Source organism: Molothrus aeneus, chromosome 1, assembly GCF_037042795.1.
Source record: "Molothrus aeneus isolate 106 chromosome 1, BPBGC_Maene_1.0, whole genome shotgun sequence".
NCBI lineage: Eukaryota > Metazoa > Chordata > Aves > Passeriformes > Icteridae > Molothrus > Molothrus aeneus.
In genome coordinates, this window is record NC_089646.1 from 22,082,081 (window position 1) to 22,104,117 (window position 22,037).

The 22,037-nt window shown below is 38.2% G+C and overlaps 1 protein-coding gene across 8 annotated transcripts in view; it reads left to right on the forward strand.

Annotated features, from left to right (window-relative positions):
* Nucleotides 1-22,037, forward strand: part of ADAM22 (ADAM metallopeptidase domain 22) — a 115,471-nt gene that overhangs the window by 71,963 nt on the left and 21,471 nt on the right. For 2 of the 8 annotated variants that reach the window (XM_066552956.1, XM_066552966.1), the window contains exons 13-27: nt 1,257-1,308; nt 3,183-3,282; nt 6,046-6,117; nt 6,560-6,652; nt 9,053-9,133; nt 9,357-9,407; nt 9,684-9,747; nt 10,267-10,372; nt 11,442-11,558; nt 12,219-12,387; nt 13,366-13,474; nt 14,320-14,410; nt 15,531-15,548; nt 18,410-18,604; nt 21,417-21,517. In XM_066552956.1, the coding sequence (XP_066409053.1) occupies nt 1,257-1,308; nt 3,183-3,282; nt 6,046-6,117; nt 6,560-6,652; nt 9,053-9,133; nt 9,357-9,407; nt 9,684-9,747; nt 10,267-10,372; nt 11,442-11,558; nt 12,219-12,387; nt 13,366-13,474; nt 14,320-14,410; nt 15,531-15,548; nt 18,410-18,604; nt 21,417-21,517 (1,419 nt within the window). The remainder of the gene's footprint in view (nt 1-1,256; nt 1,309-3,182; nt 3,283-6,045; nt 6,118-6,559; nt 6,653-9,052; nt 9,134-9,356; nt 9,408-9,683; nt 9,748-10,266; nt 10,373-11,441; nt 11,559-12,218; nt 12,388-13,365; nt 13,475-14,319; nt 14,411-15,530; nt 15,549-18,409; nt 18,605-21,416; nt 21,518-22,037) is intronic. The other 6 variants (XM_066552976.1, XM_066552986.1, XM_066552995.1 and 3 more) reach the window with 3 other exon arrangements.

Here is a 22,037-nt window from a genome sequence, read left to right on the forward strand (position 1 = left end):
ATGCTTTGATCTCCACCATTGTGCCCACAACAAGCAGCTGGCCTTCCTGCTTCCATGTTATATGAAGTCCTAGCCTGATATGATTAAAATAAAAATACAATTATGAAACAATTTAGATAATTAACGGGAGTGTGGACTTACTGGATTGGGTGTGCTTATGTGGCCTGCATTTTAAAAGATAAATTACTCTATTGATTAGTGGATTTTTTTTTCAGGCATTGTAAAGACAATATATAATGCAGAGAGACAGCTGCATTTAAAGGGGTTTTGTGCAGATTATGCAATACCATTTTTAAAAATATTCAGAAATGTAGGACTGATGCTTTATCCTACAGGCGTGTTCAGTATTCATTTTCCAGCCACATATTTTTGAGTGGAGGTAAGGGCAGGGTAAAAGTGAAAATTATAATAGTGGTGACTGCCTTTCTTTGTGGCTGAGAAGGGCAGGACACTGTTTTGGTAGGGAGAGAGGAGAATGCAGTCGTTAGAGCTTTGTTTCCTTTCTAATTGTACTTTTAAAGTGGAAGCAATAAACGGATGTTCATGTGTACAGTAAAAGAAATCATGGAACGTGCAAGTGGAAAACATTTCTACTGAGATTAAAGCAAGACACAGCTTTGAGAGAGGAGAATTGAGACCAGAGCAAAGTGATCCCAGCTGGCAGGGCAGAAGGGAGTGTCATGGGGAAGGGAGGCAGGCAGGGAAGGGAGGGAGGGCAGAGGAAGAAGCTGATAGATCCTGCTGTACTACCTTGTGTTCATTGATCATTCCATGCTTCTTTTTGGTCTGAATTATTGTTTGGGGTTTTCCAAGGGAAGATTTTCAATCATGTTATCACAGTCAAATAAGAGAACTAAAAAAAAAAAAGTAAAAAAGTAAAATGATTCTTTTTTATTAACTCTGAAAGTTTGGGAAATGAGTATCATCACACAGGGGATGAGAAAGCTGACTCATGATTTGCAACTGCAGAAGGCTAACACTGCAGTTTCCTTTAAGAGAAGGAAAGAAAAACAGGACATATTTTCAAAGCTCAGGATTGCACAGAATCCTGTAGAGCTTTTAAAAATTTCGGCAAGGTGCACTGATACACTTAAACTAAGGTGTGCAATAAACCAGCAAATTATTCTTTCAAACTTGTCTGGAAATATGAAATGGAATTGAGTACAGTGAGCTTTTTATGATAAGAATAGTATTCTTTTGGACTCACAAGACTCAAGATGTAACTTTTTATTTTATCTTTTTTTTTTTTTTGTCAGGTGAATGTAAGTGTGAGGACATGTGGTCTGGATGCATAATGGGAGATATGGGGTAAGATATTTCACTAGAGAATAGTCATGTTTTTCATACAGTGACATAAAGGAAAGGTGTGAAAAGTTTTCTCTTTGTGGTTCAGCAGAATATTTTTGATGACTCAGTTTTCAGAAAGTAAAGTTTTAGGTATATACCATACAGAAACACCTTCAAAGAAATGTGGGAATGGGTGAGTTCATGAGAAGGGCATGTGAGAATTTTTGGTGAATGCTGATTTAACTTGGAAAGCACAAGGCTCAACAGCCAAGTCAGGTCATTGCAGAGAAGCAGAAGCAGGCATAGCTTATTTTCTCAGGCAAGATTGCTATGGAGTTGTAGAAACAATGACACACCCTAATTCTTGAAATCCTATAATCAAATTTCTGAGGCATGCCTCATTTTCAGTGTTTTTGTTGGAATCTTTTGTCTATCTCTATAATTTTTTATTGCACAGTTTGTGTGATATTGTTAGAAAAACTGCCCCCATTGGAGGCTGAATATGTTCATACCCATGTGTAGTGTCACTGGGGAGATTTTAACATAATGACTGGTGAATCAGCAAATTTTTGCTGCTGGATGAAATTTGATGCTTTCTGAAATATATTCAGACCCCTAGCACTTTTTATTACAGGCCTGTCTTTTATCATGCATATGAATTACATTTTAGTCTAGTTTAGTTTTAGATATAGACAGGGCTCAGTTTTTAATTAATTTTGAATGGATACAAAAATTTTCACAATAGCTTTGTGGTCAGAAAAATTTTGAGCAAAGACGTATGTCTCATTCAAGCCTCTTTAAAAGTGTGAATGTGTGCCCTTTTCATCTTAGAATACCTGAAAACACATCTGGTAGGATTTTTCTGATTTTTGGCAAGTTAAAAAGCCAGTCTGAGAGGTGTTTTTGATTCTTATAAAAGTTATAAATTCCCATGTTAGGGCCTTTAAATTCTTTATCTGAAGTTCAAACCTTTCACATAATTTGGTACATGAAAAAGCCTTGTATTTACCTAGCTTATTGCTGAACTTCAGTGAAATCCACAGCCTCTCTAGTGTTTAGACCAAATTCATGAGCATTACAGATGGAAAAAGCCAATTATGTTTTGGAAGCTATCTCTCCCAGCAGTGCAGGATAGCACTTTGGCTAATATTTTTATATCCAGTGGTGAGCTGATAGAGGAAAGCCCTTGAGACTCCAAAATCTCCTTGAAGCATAAGTACTTTCATGACTATGGACCTGAATATAAAGATCACTGCTGTTGCCTTGGGAAAAGTTATTTCTTTGTGAAAAGGATCCATGCAAAGATTCTCTGCATCACATTGTTTTTAGGTGAGGCACAGTGCCTCAGGGGTACTCTGTACTCAACTGAAGTTTACTGAGTGGGACACATGACACAGAGGGAAGCTGAAATGTTAGGTGGTGTTTGCTAGAAGCATGTTTAAAATGGCATAACTCTGTGGGTCAGGGGAACCATTTCCTCCTAGAGAGAAACAAACTATAAGCTGTCTTTTTCTCCTGCAGTTTGTATGGGAGGAAATAAATGTATTTCTGAGATCAGGCCTGTTAGTGGAACAAGTCATGATTGTGTTAACTACACACTGTAATAAGATTTGTGCTGTTTGGCATGTAAAAACTTAGTGAAATGTTCTAGACTTCTCACATTCCATGAGCTTTGTGTCATTGTTGAAATTTCCTTGTTATTTACTGGAAGGATTTTCAAATAGAAAGAAATAGAATAGTCAGATAGACTTACAAACAGATAGTCACTCTGATTCTGAACAGCATTGTTTTCATTCTTTTTCTGAAGGATAACATTATATTTCTTCTGTTTTGAAAAAAGAAAATACAGTGTAAAAAGCACTGGAGAAAGTAATCCTTCTAACTTATTTTGTTAGGTACTATCTTCCAAGCAAGTTCTCCGAGTGTGATATTGAAGAGTATCATGAATTTTTAAACAATGGAGGTGGAGCCTGCCTTTTCAATAAACCAACCAAAGTAAGCATTACATTAATGTTTAATATTATTTCTATTCTATTGCTAATTTTGATGAAACCAAGAAGAATGAAAATTATAGTGTTGGAAAAAAAGCCTTTAGTTTTGATAGTTCTGGTTCTCTCTAAATTCTAACTATTCTGGTAACATATGGGTGTAAGTATTATTTTAGTTCATAGTAATTTAGAAATTACTTTTAAATAGATTTCTAATAAAGTGGTTTCATGTCCAGTAGAGAATCAACAGCCTCTGATCGAGAATTATCCCTCGCACAATTTTTTCTGAATATTGTGAATACAACACAATTTTGTATTTACAACAGGTCTGGAATGCAGGATTTGCAGCAGTGTTCCAGTATATTCCTGCTCCATTTACTGAAGCATGTGTTAAAATGTAAAGCAAGCAGGATAATGATTTTGACTCTTTTCTATATATAATTAATGTTAACCTGTATTTAATGGTTGTCTTTCAACAAGCGAAGGAAGAGAGGTTAGGGCAGAAAGACAGTCCAATGTGGAAAAAAGACTTATCTGGTAACTGAAGTGGTCACAGATGTAAAAGATAAGAAAGTTCAATTCAGGAGTGATGCATGTTCCTTCTGGTGAACGTGAGAAAAAGTGCATCTTCTGACAACCACAGAATTTCAATAAAACTTAAAGAAGGAAAGAGAAAACATGAAATCTGGGCAAGCTGAGCCTGCTTATCTCTTAAAGGTCTCTTTTGATGAAAGAGTATATTATTAAAAGTGGTGAGAAAGCACTGTAATTCTTTAATAAGATGTAAAATGTACCTGAGTTTTAGAAGTTTGCTTTTTTCCATCCCATTAAAGGCAGAGAAATACTGGAGGATGTATTTACTTGCTGAGTGTATTGTTTATATAGTGTGATGTGTCTTACTTGGTTTTATTTTAGTGATTGTGTTCATTTACACATCTGTCAGTTGGAAAAAACCCCAATTACTCTCCTTTCAATTTAGTTTGGCAGCACTTTAGGGTTTTTTTTTTTTTGGATGACATGCAGAAATGTGAGTTGGATGTGGAAGCCAGGGTGATTTAGTCTCTTTTATGCATCGTGGTTTGGGTTGGTTTAAAGGTTTTGTCAATGGATGTCTGTCTAATTAACAATGCTGTCAAAGATGTGTTTCCTAGCAAGGGTGGTTAGACACAAACTTGTTTTTGTATTTCAAGCATTATGAGATAAAGGAAAGCTAATGTGACAAGGTGCAGTGTTTGGCAGTGCTCCACTCTTAGATCAGCTATAATCCCAAGAATTACATCAATGGCTGCTGGAGCAGATTGAACATATGCTCTTTTCAAATGAATGGATGAACGATATGACTTTGGGGGAAGGTTATCCAATTTGCTTTTAATGTTTGGGTTTTTTCCTTCAGTTTCATTTTTAGCTGTCCCTATGTACTGCAGCAAATTGGCCCAATATTTCAAGGCAGAATTCTCTGTCACTGCTGTCTCTTTGTTTCTGTTGTGCAGCACACCGAGACATATTGAAGAAGTTAAGCTGTCTGGAAAAATACATAGGAAACAAGCAGTTTTAATAACTCTTTAATAATTCTAAAAGCTTGCATACATTTTATGTTACCTTCTACATATGCACTGAATGCTGCAGTCAAATTTCCATTTCAATAGGGGATGTAATAATAACACATCAGCCTGTGCCAGGCTGTGGTTGGTGGCACAGTGAAGTTGGTGGGGTGATGCTCCATCCTGTGGGCTCCTGGCAGAAAGGCAGCAGCCGCTGAGAAATGCTCTACACCATCTACGATGCTGTGCTTGTGCAGATGGCTCAGGAGCAGAGTGATTTTTGGAATGGTCCTAGTTTAATTGGAGAACTCGAAGGCTGAGCTGCAAAATTTTAGTCTGGGGACACACTTAAATGGCTTCTCATTTATGTAAGAAAAGCTACTATTATGTTTTCCTATGTCCAAAGGAAAAAAAAATTATTTGCTTTTAGAAGAACTACCTTTAAAAGTTATAGGAAGACAGGAAAAATTAAACTGGAACGAACAGAATATCAGTGTCCCTTAGAAGAGGTTATGGCATACAAATATAAAGATTTTGAACTTTTAAGTTATAGTCCACTGGGAAGGCTGAAAGGAAAGGGAGAAAGCCTCATCAGGAATACTCCTTGTGCACATCTGCCTGTGTGTAATACATACTTACAGAAAACTGGGAAAAGTTCACAACTGTGATAGAGGTGTGGTAGAGGAAAATGGAAAGAAAAATCCAACTGCAACAAAAACTGACAAAGAAACTGAGCATCACCCCTTCCCAGGCATTTCTGAGCTACATAAAAGGACTACTTCTTACAGCTAATACTTCTGAATTTGCAGTGCAGGCTTTAACCTTTCAGGCCTTGTCATTGAACTCCAGAACAACAGCAATTGCAACTGCTATGAAGATAATGAAATTGTCATATCCTTAGTTTTTTCCCCTATATTGTCATACCTTTTATTTTTCATTGTAACTTCTGCTCAAACTGAATTTACAGCAGTGTTCAGCATGTAAAGCTGACATATCTATGCATAGAAGATACCATGTGAGTTGGCAGCATTGCTGTATTAATTTTCAGGAGTGCTCATTCTCTGTATGCTTCACTTGTGTTGTGTCACTCTGTGTCTCCCTGATTCATGGAAACTATTTTTCAGTTAATCCATTTGGAGTGCTAGCTTAACAACCATGTTGCACAGAGCAAATATGACAATGATTCCCATAAAAGAGACATGCCCTTTGATTTCTGAATTTCCATGCAGCTTCTGGATCCTCCAGAGTGTGGCAATGGCTTTGTGGAAGATGGAGAGGAATGTGACTGTGGGACAATAGCGGTAAGTGCAATGTACTTTAAATTAGCAGCTAGATTTGTCTGAGAGTTGGTGCTGCACATTGCTGCTGGTAACGATAAGTGGAGGAAGACAAGCAGGGTGAAGGTCATGTGCCCAAGGATTCATAGTAATAGCTGGCTGTGCAAAATCAAACCTTCAAAGGCATGAAAGAAAGCATTTTCCTAGATGGAAACACTTGTCAGTGCTAAGATGCTAGTATTTAATGGCAATATGAACTTAGAAACATTATTTTCTATCATGCACAGGAAGCAGCAGTTTCATGCTTCACAAGTCTTTTGCTCCACAAATGCCTTTTTCTGCCTCTAGGTAGCTAAAAGAATGAATAAAAATCTATTCAGATAGCGTGCTAAGATGAGAAGCATTAAGAGCTTGGGGTTCATGTCCTTCCCCATGTATTTTGTTTTGTGTGTGTGTGTGTTCCCAGGAGTGTGCCAGTGAAGGAGGAGAGTGCTGCAATACCTGCACCCTGACCGCGGGCTCCCAGTGCAGCAACGGGCTCTGCTGTCGGAAGTGCCGGGTAAGGACAGTGACTTTCACAACCTGCTGGGAATGCATCCTGGTGGCTGCAGGCACTACAGCACATGGATTTTCCCTTGCAGACCTTGTGATTACTCTTCTGAAAGCTTACCTTTTAAACCTGGCTGAAATCTGATTTTTCTGAGGCTGTACTATGTCTTTTAGGCTTGGCTTTTTGGGGCAGGGACTGTCATCAAATGCTGAGGTAAATTGAATCCTTCCAGTTTCAGACAAGTTTGAATCAGGTTGAAGTTCTATGAGATCTTATTAGACATCTTTGCTGAAGGGATAAATTAACCATAAAGGTTTTGTTAGATGTCCTTATTTTTTCACTGTGAGGATGGTGAGGCACTGGAACAAGTTGCCTAAAGAAGCTGTGGATGCCCCATCCCTGGGAGTGATCAAGGCCAGGTTGGATGGGTCTTTTGAGCAAGTAGAGGGTATTCCAGCCCATGGCAGTGGTGCTGGAGCTAGATGATCTTTAAGGTCCCTCACAACCCCAACCATTCTGTCACTCTGTGAACATGCACATCCTTATCCAGGTGACACTCCCAATGCCATATGTGTTGCTCTGGGTTTGCCCCATGAAACTGAATGGGAAAATCATACTGCAGAGTGTCTGAGGGAAGGATAGAGTAAAAAACACAAAAGCACAGCCAGCAGAATTAGTCAGAAGGATTTGCCTAAAAGACACCTGACTTCAGTTTCAGTTTGGTCTGCCTGTGTCTCATGTTTGAACTGACTGAAATCCCACTGAGTAAAGGGAATCAAGCCCTGTGTAAACTGTAAGTTATTCTTCTTGATGCATCAGTAAATAGTAAAAAGAGGTTTAACCAGATTGTGGCTGTAAGGGAGCCCTCTTAAATGTGACTTCAAATGGTTGTTTGTATTCATTTAGTAATAAAGATAATTAGTATTAATGTAGTTAAAACTGTGGTGTGCTATGTGTGATATTTTTATCTTTGTCTCTGCACATTTGAGGGTTTCATTCCCTTAGGAGGATCATTAATAATAACTGTGGATCACATTCTTGACTTTGTGCTCATCCTAATGTTAAAAAAAGAAAAAGCACAGATTATGCTGGAGCAGATCACATTTCCCTAAGCACATTCCCTTTTTAAATGTAATAATAATAAAAATAATCAGCAGATTGCCAGTGTGGGTAAATTTTGCTCAAGAATCCAAGTCACATAGGCACCATATTAAAGACTATCAGAACAAAACAAAGCTTTTGTATACCTACCTTATTTTTTTGCAAATGACAGAAGGGTTCATCTCCTTTCAGAGTGGCAAGGGTGAGTGAATGAACAGAAAAGTAGAATTTTACTAGTGTGTTTATCAGGACAACTCAAAAGACTATATAATAGCTCCAAAACTTGGGGTTACATTCCCCTGTAAGATCCTGCCTGAAAGCAGGAGTGAAGGAGGGGTTGCAAGCAATACATGGTGATTATACATCCCAGAATCCTGTAGTGTCTCTGACAACATTTGTGCTGTTCACACCAGCTTGGAGATAGCAGATGTCCCCCGAAAATGTACGTGCATGCAGATCTCAAAAAAAAAAAAAAAAATATCACGAGCCTGCAAAATGAACTGTGTATCAAAGTCTTAAGAAAACTCTGAGGAAAAATAAGGAGTCTGTAATATGTCCATATCCGGAAGCACTAACAATTGCCTAAATGTCTTCCTTCTTTTCCAGGTCCTGAGACTTAGCACATAATTCTTTAGCCAAAATGTCTATATTAGGTCACTGGTACACTTTTCATTGTTAAATATCCAGTCCCTTAGAAAAGAGTGTCAAACTGTACAGAATTCAGTACATTTATTAATAGTTCCTGTTCTGCAACAACAATGGGGGATTAAAATAACCAAAGTGTTTATATGTGGTGTTCTTCATCCTAGAGAGAAGATCAGGATGACTTCTTCTGTTCTGTAAAGAAAAGCAATATAGTCACAAAAAGACACAGTGACCTGGTTTAGGGCAAACTTGGGAGAGAACTTCCAAAGGGGTTCCTCTAGAAAGCAGATTCAGTCGATCCCTCCCCCAACCAATTCGGGAAAAATACTTCCTTGGAGAAAAGTGGAAAAATGAGTGATGCTGCCAGCCACTGCAGTATTGGTTTGGACACCCCCAAGGGTCCACTGTCCCAGGAGAGACTTCTCCTGCTGAGCCCCATAATCTGTGCCCTTTGGAGGGGGTGCCTCAGAGAGTGGCCCCACTTGCACCAGTAAATGGCTTGAGTGGTGCAGCATACACACCAGGGAAAGGAGACTCTTCCCACTTCAGTCAGCACGTGAATATTTCCCATTTTTTATTTTAGATAAAACTGTAAGAAGCATTGCATTTAAGGCAAGATATGGAGAAACCAAGACACTAATTTTCTGTGCTTTTTTCCCCCAGTTTGAACCTAAAGGAGTTTTGTGTCGAGAAGCAGTGAATGATTGTGATATTGCAGAGAACTGCACAGGAAATTCTAGCCAGGTGATTTTTGTGTCTTCTATTCATGAAACAAAAAAGCCCCACCTGTAATCTCAAAATCACTATGAATGTTTTGTATGGTATGGTGCATAAAAATTGTGTTTAATCTGTTGATGTTTAAAAAACCAGAATGATACTGAAATGGTTTTACATATTACTTTTGTTGTATACTTTGCTTTCGTGCTTGTCTGATCTATGATCTATTACTTATTTTCTCTTTCTATAGTGTTCTCCTAATATCCATAAAATGGATGGATATTCGTGTGATAACAGACAGGTAATTAGGACTTCAGTTTGTTTTACATTCTTTCTGCTGTTGTAGATTGCTTTTTATGGATTTTGTTTTAGGATCTTTGGAAGTCACCTGGGACACTTCTGCTAAGATTCATGACTTTTAGATGCTAGTCATGTTTTTAATGAAAAGAAGATAGAACCACATATTCTTTGCCCAAATATAAAGCATGTGACTAATCTTTGCATTATAGAAATACATATGTTGGAAAATCAAGTAATTTGAAATATTTCCTGTACTTTTTTTTTTCTTTCTTTCTAGGGTATTTGCTTTGGAGGAAGATGTAAAACCAGGGATCGGCAATGTAAATATATCTGGGGTGAAAGTAAGTGAATGTTCTGTTTCTAAGTTGGTTGTCATGCATGTGACGTGAAAGACTATCTTAGCTAAGAAAAATTATGGAAGAGACATACTGAGAACCATTGAAAACATCTAGAACAGTATGTCTCTCCCTTTCTTTCCCCTGTCCTTTTGTCTTTCCATCCTCCTTTCCAGCTCTTTCTCTAGTGTTGGTTAACTTACTGGTGACTGAAAACTGAAACTTTATTTCTCGTTAATAACCATCTAGGAAGCCTGTACTCATGTTCATTAGTTTATTTTAGTGGGGACATTTTGACCAATAAACTCTCATCAATCTGAACAAAATTTAGCAAAAGTCCCGTGGTGGCATCATAAAGCTTTTAACTGAGAAGAGCACCGTGCAGAGTTTCATGGGCCACCTGCAGATCATGGTGTGTCAGTTCACAAACTGGGAAACTCTGCTTGCTTTGATTGTGTATCCCCATTTCTCAGGACATGGCTTTTCAAAGTCAACATCTTAGAAGAGATTTGTTTCTGTTTTTAGAAGTGACGGCTGCTGACAGGTACTGCTATGAGAAGCTGAATATTGAGGGGACTGAGAAAGGAAACTGTGGAAGAGACAAGGACTCTTGGGTACAGTGCAACAAACAGTAAGTTGATCCATTTAGAAAGCTACTACAATGAGGTTCTTACCCCTGATCCAGTTTTTTAGCTGGCATGAAGAGACTCAAAAAACCTCTCTACAGATCAGATTTCTGGTCTTCTTCTGCAGACCTTTGTGCAAGAAGTCCTGGAGGGAGTAGGGTGGCAAGAAGAGATGATTCCTGACAAGAATGCACCATCTGAGCTTGGGAGAGCTTGGACTAAAAGTGGTCCTAGTACTCAGTGAGGGTTAGCACTGCAGAGGAGAGCAGCCTTTGGTTTCACATCTTGGTGTGGCATTCACTTTTTATGCTGTGCCATTGCATTGCTATATTTTGCTCAATTTCATGGTAACTTTCCAAGTATATTCCTGCAAGTCACTGCCTAAAGCATTATTTCACATTCTGCATATATGCAGTTGATTATTTCTGCCAATTTCTGGACCTCTCACCTGTCCTTATCAAACTGTTTTTTCAAATTTCTCTATTCTGTCCATGACATTTGATTTCTAGTTCTGCCTACAGGTGAAATATTGTTCTTTCCCACTTTTTAAACTCAGATTTTGTGACCTTACTTCTGTCCCATTACAAATTGATAAGTAAAAAATATTCAGTAATATGGGAGATGTCAGACCCTTCTATTCTGTCAGTGCAAAAGTCTCCACACATGAGTAGTGAAGTCCCTTCAGCAGTTGAATTAAATTTGGTGTCTACAGTTCCCCTACATATGTGTCCTATGAGAGTGTATTTAGAACCAGTATCTACTGTTGCTCCTCTATGGACCAGTTACTTTATCTTAATAGATCATTAAATCAATTTGATGTGGTTTGTTCTTGACAGCTCCTTGCTTGTTATTACTCAGGGGATTTTTGATAATGTGCTATAAAAACAGAGTTTTCCAAATCTATCTTACAAGGGAAGAATTTTCTTTGGAAACAGCATCATTTATCGGAATTATTGTCATTGGGAGAAAAGCAAGGAATAACACATAGGTTACCAAGCAAGTGGTCATAGTTTTGCTTGTCCATTTTCATTGAATTTTATTTTTTATGAATATCTGTTTATTCTTTCAATGCAGGGATGTGCTTTGTGGGTACCTTCTGTGCTCCAATATATCCAGTGTGCCCAGACTTGGAGAACTTGATGGTGAAATCACAACATCAGTCTTGCACTATGGAAAAGTCTACAATTGCAGGTAATTGGAAATCCTGAAAACAGAAGAAACAATATCCATCTTGCACAGAAAAGCAGCTTTCTCATTCCTAAATGGAGAAAAACTGTTTCCTTTTTTTTTTCCTATTAACACATAACCATTATTGCAGTTCAACCTTTGTTAAGCTTCAGAAAATTAACTGCCTGTGGGGCAGTTTTGTAGTCCCCTCAGTAGTTAATTTTGCCTTTAGAGACATAATGCTCTTCTCAGGCCCTGTGATTTTACATTCTTTAATATTTGCCTTAATCCAGAATACTTACACATATGCCTGCGCTGCCAAAGTTAACTGGTAGCCTAATTCATTGCTATATTGTAGCTGAATTCTAATTATAGATGTGGTACGTTCTGATAGCTTCACACAACTGTGAGATGAAATGACGTCCTAACAAGTAAACTGAGTTTTGTCTAACTCAAGCTGTTTCACAGAAAAATGGTCCTTGTGTTTATGATTTCATGTTTGATGTAGATACACTGGTTAGGTTTGTTTCAGGCCCAGTGAGGTCACTGATCCAATACTTACTCTTACCTGCTCCTGGGCATTGTGCAGCACAGAAATGCAGGCAGCAGCCCTGGGCCCAGTTTCTCAAGCAGCCCCATCTAACCACAGCAGAGGTCTCCAAGGTGCTCTTGACTGTCTTGCAGTGGTGGCCACGTGAAGCTCGATGAGGACACGGACCTGGGCTACGTGGAGAACGGGACGCCGTGTGGGCCGGACATGGTGTGCCTGGACCATCGCTGCCTCCCCACCGAGGCCTTCAACTTCAGCACCTGCCCAGGCACCACCGACAGCCAGATTTGTTCAGGACACGGGGTAGGTTCTTGCACTCTTCACTGCTTTTTACTGCTTTTTCTGAGTACCTGGCCTTGTGTAGTCTACTAGCTGGACCTTTCAGGAAGGTCAGTGTGACTCTAGATGTCATACAATTGGAGAAGTTTTTGAAAACGAAAAGGAAAGGAGGCACATAACTAAATATAATGCATTCCAGTCCAGGCATCTTAAACAATGAGTCATGGTTAGTATGTATTAGTTTTACAGAGTTTTATCAATCAATGTTTTTGCTCACTTTTGCTAACTTGATTGATATTTCCTCAGGTAATTTGCTGGAGAATAAATACAAAGGTTTTACGAACTGAGAAACTTGGCTCTCTGTTCTTCCAGAGACCTGTTCTTTCTAATTCCCTCTTTATTACATAAATAGCCAATCAGATTCATAAAGTTGTTGATGATGTTGGATTTTGTGGGCTGAGAGCTCCTTTACTCTGGAAAAGAGGGCAGAGAGCTGGCTCTTGGCAGTTTCTCTGCTCGGTGTGCAGTCTGTGGCTTTGCCGTGGCCGTGGAGAGCCCCCTTGTCCCTCACACAGTTTGACACAACATCCAGGGCCCTGTGACTGAGCTGAGATCAGGGAAGTTGTTCTCTCATAATGTTTTTTGTTTTGTACACTGCATTAAAACTTCCTTATTTATCTGAAATCATGCACTTCATCATATTTTGAAAAAAAAAAAGTCATTAAGGTCAGTCTCCGAATGCAATTATAAATGCTTCTATAAATATAGATTATGTTAAAGTATGTACTGAATAAACATTGCATCAATTTATATAAAACATAGTAGCACATTTAATTCATTTATACCTAACATAAATTAAAAATTGCTATATATTAAAAATTATTTTGCAAAATTTTGTGAGCAGTAAAATTAGGGCTTTATCACTGTACCTATACTTGAGTTATTAATTACGGGAATGGATAAATAATCTGATTTTTTTCTGAGCTACACTTTTGACTGCAGGTTTGTAGCAATGAAATAAAATGCATCTGTGACCGATTTTGGGGAGGAGATGACTGCAGTGCTCATATCAAAGATGATCTATTTTTTGATAAGGATGCCATCAATAAAGGTATGTTGTTGTAAATTTTACCAGCTATTGAAAATGCTTGGATTTGAAGAAAGTTCATTAAGCAAAACTAGGTCTCCTACTCTTTCAGCTAGTACACAACATGCTGCAGAATCAGGAGCCTCATTCCCCTCTCTCCTCCCACAGCAAAAGCACTGTAAAGTATAAAAGAAGTCTGTAAATGAAGCCTCAGCCAGTGCATCTTTGGGAACTCGTATCAATGGGTCCAGTTCCACCATTTTTGTCCCAATCATCTGAGTGGCCTTATTAGGCATGTTGATTGATTAGGACAAGCAAAAGGTTACTGGGACATTCCATATCTAGATGGAATGTAGTCAGGTAATGCCTGACTTATATTTTTGGAGTGGAAGTTTTTATTCTGCTTTAGTCTTGTGTACAAAAGAAAGATATATTGTAGAAAAATGAGCTTGTAAATGCTGATCATTAGAAATCCTTGTGGGGGGACATCTTCCAGAATCCTTAATTTGATTAATTTATTCAGCTGTGGAAGGGATCTGAAAAGCAAACATGTAGTCACTTTTATTCCATGGATTTGTTAGGGCAGGTTGTAAGGATGTAATCTACAGCAGTTTAATATTGATAGTACTGTTTTGGGATACCTGACACAGGTTTCCCATGTAACAAGCATTCAGTTAGTGGAAACAGACACAGAAGTCAAAGCTTGATTTACAGATGATTTTTTTATGTCCATGCTATGCTTCAGGAGCATATCACAATCAGCCTAGTGAAAGTTGTTCAAGCTGGTTTTTGAAAGATGGTGCATTTACTGGTTTTGTGTATTTTTCTCCTAAAACCATGTATATTTTTCATTTTTCTTGTGTTTCCAGGTGTGGTTAGCACAAATATAATAATAGGGGCTATTGCTGGCACCATTTTAGTGTTGGCTCTCGTTTTAGGAATAACTGGTTGGGGTTACAAGTAAGTACATTTTGTTCTTCTTTATAGAATTTCAAAATATGTGTATTTCATGTGATAGCTGATTATGTTATGAAAAGACCAATTAAAAAAATCTAAAAAATCCAAATTCAACAATATTTATACAGTAACATGTTTATCGTGTTAACATTTTTCAAGCAATTCTTACATTTGTATGTGGTTTTAGAGAGCTTGATCCAAATTTGAAATTTATTTCTCATTTAGTAATTTCTTTTTTTTTTTAGATGATCAGATTATGATTTTACTGTATGTGACAAAGGAAATACAAGAGTATGATCTGATTAAATTATAAATGTTTCCTCATGATGAAGTAAATATAGCAAGATTAGCTCTCAGTCAGTCAGCAAAGCATTTAACCATAGCCTTCATTAAATAGATAATTATATTTAGTCGGCTTAATCTGAAATTAATTCAAGCACAGTTTTTGGTAGGAAAGATCTGCAATTTGCAAATAAGGCTCAAGTTCTCTCCTGGTGTAGAGATGTCAGCGCTCACTGAGAGGCAAAATGGATTATATTAGCCTGATTAGTCTTTTTCAGTTTTAATTCTTTTGTGAATTTCATATAAAACCAGAGGGATTTATGTTTTTTGCTTGTAGTAAAAAAAGATTCAAGGTACTGACTTTATCATCTGTGTTTGGATGAAAATGTCTCTTGCAGTCATTTGTGTCTAGGTCCTTGTTGCGCTTGGAGGGCAGGGCAGGCTGAGCTGCAGGCAGTGCTGTGGCTGGGGCACAGCCCCAGTGGTTTGGCATAACAACGTGGCACAGCCCCTGCTGCTTTGCCAGACTGAGGTAGGCTGAGGGCAGCTCAGAAATATGTAAGGAAAGAAGCATTTGGAATAAAAACGATGAAGATGAGGAGAGTAGAAAAGTAGGCTATGCTGTCTTGGTATATCACCCTCAGCTTCTGGCAGTTTATTCTGATGTAGTATATTTGTAAGTATGCTTATTTCAGAAGTGATTTTGTAGAAATATTTTGAGCAAAAACTTCCTTCTGTATACAGTGCTTTTCTTTTTACATTTTTTTTGGTCTTACTGACCATGTGTACCTGCATACTAAAAATTCCTTCTTCTTCCTTTCTCTTCTGTTTATATGGAAAGAAACTACAGAAGACAGAGGTATGTGATAAAAGAAGTGGAATGTATCTTAGAAGTCTCTGAAAATAGCTTTTCTTCTCTTTCACTCATTTACATGCTACAAAGAAAATATTGAGATGGGTTATCATATTTTAAAATGATATATGAAATCAGAATTCTGTAATGCATTGCTTGAAATCCTGATTTCACTGGACTCAGTAGCAACACCAATGTTTTTTATACTTCTGCAATACACTGTTTTATTTAGGAAAACAGGAGAATATTTCCAATAAGAGACACTGAAAATCAGCTATTAGAGACAAAAGTGTTCTTGGGAGGCTAAGAACTGAATAATTAATACTAACATGATGTTCAGGAGCCTTTTGAGACAAATTAATTCCTGGAGCTTCTTTGCAGTTAAAACTACAATGCAATTAAATTGCTGTATGGACAAAGAGCCCATTCTTTCCTGTCACCCTGTTCAGTTGATTCATAGCTAAAGCACAGTACTGGCTTCAGCACAGGGCTGAGCTTTCAGCATTTCAAGCTTGTGGCCAAAAATAAACCATTTTCTTAGTGACTTATGTTTGGCTCCTGGAAGACCACCTCCCTTTGATCAGGCATCTGCCTGGCAGATGGGTCTTGTGGGAAGGAGTTGGCTCTTTCCTCTCCCAGTCCCCAACAGATAAGAGGATTTCTCAAATTCCCCTGTTTTCTGCCTGTGTCGCTGCCTTCTGGTCCAAGCTGCTGCTTTGTTTGTTGCTGCTACCCGTTGTGCTTGTTCTCCATTTCCCTTTGTGTAGTGCTTTCTCTGCCAGGCTCAAAATATTTATAAATAGTGGACAAGCACTGTCAAGTGCTGGTTGTGTGCTCCAGGGTCAGATAGGCCATAGGTACAGTAACAAGTACAAGGCAACACTATTGAAGTCAAGCCTTATGCAGAGGCTGGTGGGTAGGGAATGCCAAGGAAGGCGGAATTTAAGGGTTTGGTGCTGCTTAGTGGAAGCTAATGTATCTATAAATGGAGACTAATATGGCCATCAAGCCATTCTACTGTGGATGTTTCAGTATTGGCTGAGGACAGAGCAGAAAAAATCTTGAAACAGAAACAGAGTCCACCCTGTGTATGTTTGCATTGGAATACTAGAGAATGTAACTTCTTCAGATACCTTCATCTCCAGAAATTACTTTATGGCCAGAGAGCTGTGAGTGTGCAGCCAGTCTGCAGCTGTGTGTGAGAGCACAGGCAGAGGTGGAACCAACATAAGCTGAGGCTTCTGAAGGTAATGGAGGACTCCATCATTTTAAAGATGAGGAAAATATTTAGTAACTAAATCTCCTTCATGCATAAAATGGAGCTCTGTAGGCTGACTTCTAAATAAAATATTTTTGGATAAGTACAAGGAGTGCTCCATAAATGAAAAAACATACCCACCAGGTTGTCCAGACAGTCCTTAAAAAAAAAAAAAAAAGAAAAAAGAAAAAAAGATTGCTCCTTAAATAACAATGAAAACAAGCCTTTATAATATTTTTGAACATCACATAAGGATTATCCTTGGTACTAATAAGCAAGTGAAACAAATAAACTGAAAGTGGTAAGTAGAGCCAATTAGCAAGGATTCTGCCAGCTGGAATATGTGGCTTTAAAGGGCACAGCTATACATGTGAGAAGTTATATCTGATGGAGTAGCAAGAGAGCAGTTTGCTAGAGGAACCCTGGGGAGAGATCTGCCCACACTGAGTCAACTCTGAACACACCCATGTGCCAGCTGAGGAATGGGACAAGAACTGAAACTCCAGAGGTCTTAGAAGATGGAGAGTGGAAGTACTGCATTGCACCAATGATTTATGTGCCATACAGTTTTATACTTCACATACTTCAGAAGCATTAGAAATCCAGATACAGAATGGAGAGGTCCCACTTTAGGTCTGTAGTTGGACATAATTTGAATATGAATCAACCTGATAACTGTGCATCTTGATAGGAGCAGACTGTAGCAAAAATGTCTTGGAAAGTGTGAGGCTGAATAAATGCTGATGCTGATATTTTGAAATAGTCAACTGTCAAAGTAACTACTTGTACTTGGGAGGTTTTTTAAACCTGGTGGAACTATAACTGGAATATTTGCATGGCAGGTATTCTCTGCTGGCAATGAATTCACCATCTGGAAAAAATTTGCATAACTTGATTAGAACTTTCTAATGCACAGATAGTTTAATTTTTTTTTTTTTTAACCATAACTGAGCTTCTAGTTCTGGAAAAGGATAAACTATTACATTACTGTCGTGTGTCTTGGCAGATTGAGTCTACTACTGTGGAAATCAGGAGTAGCTGAGAATCTCTGACACTGGTGTTAGTTCCCTTACACAAGAATTCAGTTTAAAAACTGGAAGTTTTTATCCTCCTGAGATTTAAACAACTCAACAGGTTGCTACTCTTGAATTCTATAGTGATCACAAAAGTTAAATGCATCTACCTCAGAAGGAAAAAAACATTCACTATTCCTGAGCTCCTCTTTGATGCAGGCCTGTATTCAACTTAGGCTCAGTACTGGTGCTTTTTGCAGCCAGCATGATGAGCTATTTGAAATGTCTGGACTGGTTATCCAGTGTCTCAAGAATCACTAACTGTTCACTTTGAAAATTGTGATCAGAGTTAACATTTTTCCTTGTTTTCTCTTTCCAAAACCACATAATCCACTCTTCTGCACATAACAGAAGCGTGTGGGACTTTTCTCTCAGATGGTTGAATTAGTTATTAATGGCTTTATTGTGTGTGGTTAACAGGTTTTCTCAAGGATTGCTATCCTTGCCTCTTTCTTTTAAACTAATGTTTATGCATGTTTGTGTGCATTCTAGTTCCTGTCATGTTTTCTGACTCTACAATGTTTATTACACTTCAGACAAATACCCCAGGGAGATTATGTAAAAAAGCCGGGAGAGGCCGACTCTTTTTATAGCGACATGCCTCCTGGAGTCAGCACAAACTCTGCATCTAGTTCTAAGAAGAGGTCTGCTTTTCTGTCGCATTTTCAGATTTCTACCTGTTCCATCACCCATTATTCCATTAGTCAGAACATTTCATTGTTTTGCAGCAGGTTTGACTCTTTCTTCTTTCTTTGTGAAATGTTTGAAATAGCATCCTTTTTCCTTTGATTACTGATTTTTCTCCTGTGTCCTAGTTGCTAATTAGTATGATTAGGCCAGAATAAAAAAATTTTGCATTGTAAATAAATTTTTGTTTAATAAAGTTTTCATATTATCCCTGCTTGAAAATTGATTTCAAGTAGACTGTAATAGTAATTGGTGGCTGAAAAAAAATTAAATAAAACACCAGCAACTTTTTTAATCAGTGTCATGTAATCAAAGAAAAGGAACATTGTCTTTCTTCAATAATAGTTATAAACATAAAGTGTTAAATATAAATGTTGTTTTTATATCTTTATTTGTCAGTGTCATTAATCCAGTGTGTTGACTTAAACTTCTGCTGTCTCATATTAAAGATGATAGTGATTGCATTTTATTCACTTACTAGAGTAATATACTAAATCGTCATCAAGTGTTATCTTAGAAAATAATTCTACAAAGACTTTCTGCATTTTTCTGCTTGCTGTCATTAGATTAGAGAGAATTAGATTTTGCCCTTGATCAGATTTCACTAATTCCTTTATTGTTCCAGTTGCCTAAAAAATTCAACATTTTAAAAGGGAAGAGTCATTTAAAAGCATTGAGAGCCATTTGTACTTGCTAAGATCATGATGCTCACTGTTCCTCTCCAGTTAAAGATTCTTTATATGAAAATGTCTAGCTAGTACTGTAAAAGAATTTATGAGAAGCACTGTGTCCTAGAGGAATTGACAGTCATGAACTGCTTCACAAGAAAACTGCAATTCTCAATTCTTGTCCCACTTAGCAGCCTACAACTGTGCAGTTGATTAAGCCATTTTCTTTGCTATTATTTCAATTAAAGTAAAGAGAAATGTATGGAAGGGACACATGTAGTAACATTTGCTATTTTGGTATAGCAGCTTGATCTTATCACTGAATCTTACAACTTGATTCAGTTTGTTCTAATGATTATGTTATTAGGGAAACTCCAGTAGCGATTACTTAATTATCGCTAATTTTTAAATTCAGCTTTTTAGATGTGTGGGTTGTTGTTTTTTTTTTTTTTTCAGGAAGCAAGCATTATTCTTAAATGATGCACTGTTTGTGTTAGAGAATCTTTCTGAATTTGGTTAAAATTTTGAAACAAAGTCTTGGGAAAGCAAGTTTTCATAGCTTTGTCTATCAGGTTTAAATACTAGTTTAAAAAAAAGTTATTTTTAAATACTGTAATTTAATGTGTTTCTTCTTTCATGCAGTATCTGTGTTTCTTTTCATACTTCATTTATTTCATGTGTCTCTCTTTATTATTTGTTCCAAAAAGCTAATGGTTTCTAAGGTCTGTCTGTACTAGAGAGTTTTGTTGTTCCCACCACCAATTCAGGTATGTTGTGCCACTGTCAAGTCTGGAAAAGTAAGTCTGACAAATACTCCATTAACATTGTGATACAGCTGACGTAGTCCTTCCATTTGAATTCCCAGAGTGCTACCTCCTACCTTCCAAGCTGGTTTTGGTTTGCTCTGTGTGCTGGTATGGATGGCATCTCCTGGGAGATGTTAGAGTGGCTGGGCCATCAGCTGCCTGGGCTTCTCCATGCTGGAAAGCACTATGGAATATTAGCTGGTATTCAGAGGATGTTCAAGGATTAAGACATAACTTTATGATAACTCTTGCTATTATGAAATAGCAAACATCAAAACCATTATATAGCAAGACATTCCTGAGCCTGAAAGTGACCTTGAGGAGGAGGAGGAAGTGTTTGAAAATCTGTCAGTGGATCTGTTGTTTCTCAGACCTTTCATGATGTGATTAAGTTTGAATTAATGAAACCCTGGGCTCACTTCAGTGTGGCTGTGATTAGCCTGAGCTTCTGAAAATTGAAGAGCATCTCTCAGATGCTCCCAAGGAAATCAGAGACTGAAAAACGCAAGTATCCAGACTTAAAAACTACAAAAATAGTTTCTTTAAGCAAGACTTTGTAATATGTAAGCCATCTGTTGTGGATTTTTCAACTTCGTCTTCTCTTTTGGAAATAATTGTAGATCTCATGGCAAACAGCTGAGCAGCAGCTCTAGTTCGACAAGAGGCAGCCTGTGGCAAAACCCCACATGTTGGACATCACCACATACATCTCTGGCTCTTAAAAAGAATGCAAGAGGAAGGAAAAAACAGTTTGCACCAAGCACCTAGATAAAAAGACTATCTTTGGCTTTGAATTTAGCATTAGAAGTATATACTGCAGCAATTGGCTGATAAAATATAACATTCAAAATTAGCAAAAATGAGGCAGAGTTACCTCTCCCCTGGCACTACCAGCTCTGGGTGGGAGGGAGGATGCTCATCACAAACTCCTGAGCCCCTGAGACTGGTAGCAGTGGGTTGAGGGAAGCTGTTCTGGCAGCATAAGGAGGGAGTGGGCAGCCTGCAGGCAGGATGTGCTTGACTGAGATGAAAAAGCCTTGAAATGAGCACAGTAGTAAGGGCATCTACGATCTAGGAACTGAGGCAGAGCTGCAAATCCAAAGGAAATCTGGTGTGCGCCGGTGTTTGTGCATTCCACAGCAGACAAGCGAGAAAGCAGTGCTGATGTCTGGCTCTTGAATGTGGGCACATGGAGCTACTGCAGGGACAGCTGCAAGGTGTAACTGCAGAGTTTAACCAGAAATCCTGGATGCTCTGCTAGTGCAGACAGACCTTAGGCTGTGTTTTGTCACTGGCCTCGGGAATGTGACCAAACCACTGAGCTAACATTGATGTGAGCCAATGCCCTTAACAATAACTGCATCTGAGCCCTCCTATTCCAGGTCAAATGGATTATCTCATTCCTGGAGTGAAAGGATCCCAGACACAAAACATATTTCAGACATTTGTGAAAATGGGAGGCCTAGGAGTAATTCTTGGCAAGGTAAGTGTGAACCACTGTGCTGGCCACAGTGGAAACCAGCCTCTGGACCACTGCTGCTCTGCTGAAAGTTTAGGTGATCTTAGGACAGCAGCATGACTCCTTAAAATTGTGCTAACTGTTATTAACTTGAAATTAGGATTTAGCAGCACCCTACAAGTGCCTTTTTTGCACAGTACTTTGTCACAAAGAAATTACATTTAATTTCTCCCTCCAGTGTGAGCTAACATGAAAAAGAGAAAAAAATCTATTCTCTATTGCCGGCTTCTGTGATTTTATCAGGCAGTGTTAGGCGTTTTTCTTGACGTGTAGGGATTTTGTCAAATAACAGCTGAAATAAAGGAGTTCTTTGCTCTGTACAGTTGCAGCAAAAAGTAGAGGAAGGTAACCTAAGTGTCTGAGGTAATTCAAGTGGAACAGACCTGTGAGATTTAAATGGTTAAAGTTAAAGGTTAATGGCGTAAAGTTAAAGGTAGCAGCTCTTTTGCTATGGATGCAAAAAGAATATGCAGTGTGGCATGGG